Source organism: Atta colombica, unplaced genomic scaffold (genome assembly GCF_001594045.1).
Source record: "Atta colombica isolate Treedump-2 unplaced genomic scaffold, Acol1.0 scaffold126, whole genome shotgun sequence".
Classification (NCBI taxonomy): Eukaryota; Metazoa; Arthropoda; class Insecta; order Hymenoptera; family Formicidae; genus Atta; species Atta colombica.
In genome coordinates, this window is record NW_017259213.1 from 2,017,246 (window position 1) to 2,019,361 (window position 2,116).

The following is a 2,116-nucleotide window of genomic DNA, read 5'->3' on the forward strand; positions in this document are numbered from 1 at the left end:
CGACCGGGCCTCCTCGTGTCGACGGGTTCCGTAGGCGAGTTAAAAGAGGAAAAGAGGGGCTCGGTTGCGTTTCGTTGCCGCCGAGCGGCGCTCACCTGCCTAGTCCGCAACAGTCTCGTACGGTTCGCTCCGGCCACGAGCCTCGCCAGCGATCGCAGACGGCTGAATCTCGCTGTCTCCCCTACCATCTGGAGATTTTTCCACTTACGCCAGACTTTCTCATAGGTTTTCCACCCTCTTTCCCCCTCCCCCTTCTCTTATCTCCGTTATTTTTGTCCTTTTGTTGGTTTTCCATTCTCTTATAATTTTGCACGTGTTATATGAAATTCGCGAATCTACTTTTTCTGATTGATCCGTCAATCTATTTGAAGAATCTTCAATATCTTCGTGTGGGACGGTCCCTTTCACGAAGATCGACGTTTTTCGCGACGGCGAAGTCGAAGATGCACCCGTCGCGGGCGCCGGTGGCGATGGTCTCACGACGGCGATGGTGATGGTTGTTGTGGTGGTGGTGCTGGTGCTGGTGAAGAAGAGGAAGAAGAAGAAGAGGAAGAAGAAAACGGAATATATTGGTGGGGGCAGCTCTTCTCTACTCCTCAGAACTCTATTGGTGGGGATAAGGCAACACTCAAAGATTGTGGTGACGTAGTTCTGGCAGGAACGCGATGCGTTTTTGCCGTATCAAGAAAAGAGGATTTTACTACGCTTCATCTGTACCTTATAAATAGTTAACACTTTTGGGAAAGAGGAAGAAAAAGAACAGACGGAAGTAAAGAAAGAGAGGAGAAAGAAGAGAAACATCAGGTACTTTGACAGACAAAGAGGAGAAGGAAGAGGGAGCCAGCGGGTGCATGAGAAGGACAGAGGGTGGCTGGGGAGGGGGAAAAAGAGGGGAGTAAGTGGTCCAAGAGACCGGAAGTCAGTGCTCCTCTTCCGGGTCTTTCTTAAATCGCGAGCTTTTTCGCGGACTTAAAGACATGTCTCTTCCAACGAAGGGTATCTCCGATTGCCCTCAAGCATTTTCAGTGCGATACGATCATGAAGATCAAGTGTTTATTGCGATCGTGGCTATGTATTATGGCTATGTAATCTCAGTATCTTCGCTTTGTCGAGAAATGCAACATCAAGAATAATTCTTCGATTAAAGACGAATAATTTTGCAAGTACATCCGCAAGCAATGATCATCAATATTCTTCAACGCTTCTGTATCGATCCTGAAGAAATATATTCCATGCAATCAGAAATGATCTAAATCAATGAGAATCGCGGTTTCAAAAAGAATCAGCGATTTTTGTATGCGATCTACGTTACAATGTCGAGTTTTGGACCACACGATAAGGGAGTTGCGCGGTAGAGGGGACAGTGCGTACAGTTTGCGTGCCAATCTTTGGCCACGAAGTGCATTCGGAACTGAAGAATACGTACAGGTGAACTCGCGGCGGTTCGCGGTCGACTCGTCTTTGCAGCCGGACACCGCATCGGTGCGCTCACACGAATACCATCGCAATCGACTATTCCATCGATCGTCAGTGCGCAGAGCGGACAAAGGAAACGTAATCGGTGATCGATTCGGGTGTTATCAGGTGCGAAGGGGATGGAGATGCGCCCCGTTCTCGTGGCGATCTGCCTCCTCCTCGTCACCCCCATCACCGGCTCTTTCTGGTAAGTGACAATTTTTCTCTGTGATCTTTCCTTGTTTTGCTATGAAAATGCATTGTTAAATTTTGACAAGATTGTTTACATTGGATTTATGTGAAGTTATAATAGCGAAATCTACAGTGGATAGAATTAAGATTATGGCACAAAAAAAATGTAAGGCAGTAATTGAATAAGCCAATCGCAATAGAAACGTAAGGCATTAACGTAAGCAGTAGCAAATCCAAAATGTTGATTTAAGTTATTTTTTTCGCCAGCATTAGCATTTAATAATAAATAAAGTTTTTATTTACTATCTTTTTAATTATTCTTTTACTTAACAAAATAATTGCCGTAATAATAAATAAATAAATAAATAAATAAATAAATATACATATGTAAATTGCATTTTTATATGTGCGTGAGAGAGAGAGAGAGAGAGAGAGAGAGAGAGAGAGAGAGAGAGAGAGAGAGAGAGAG

General features: G+C 44.4%; 1 protein-coding gene across 1 annotated transcript in view; it reads left to right on the plus strand.

Moving 5' to 3' along the window:
• Positions 1-1,595: 1,595 nt before the first annotated feature.
• LOC108695176 (protein Wnt-6-like) overlaps positions 1,596-2,116 on the plus strand; it is a 36,955-nt gene continuing 36,434 nt past the window's right edge. Inside the window, exon 1 of the mRNA XM_018204935.1 lies at positions 1,596-1,663. Within this exon, the coding sequence (XP_018060424.1) occupies positions 1,596-1,663 (68 nt within the window). The remainder of the gene's footprint in view (positions 1,664-2,116) is intronic.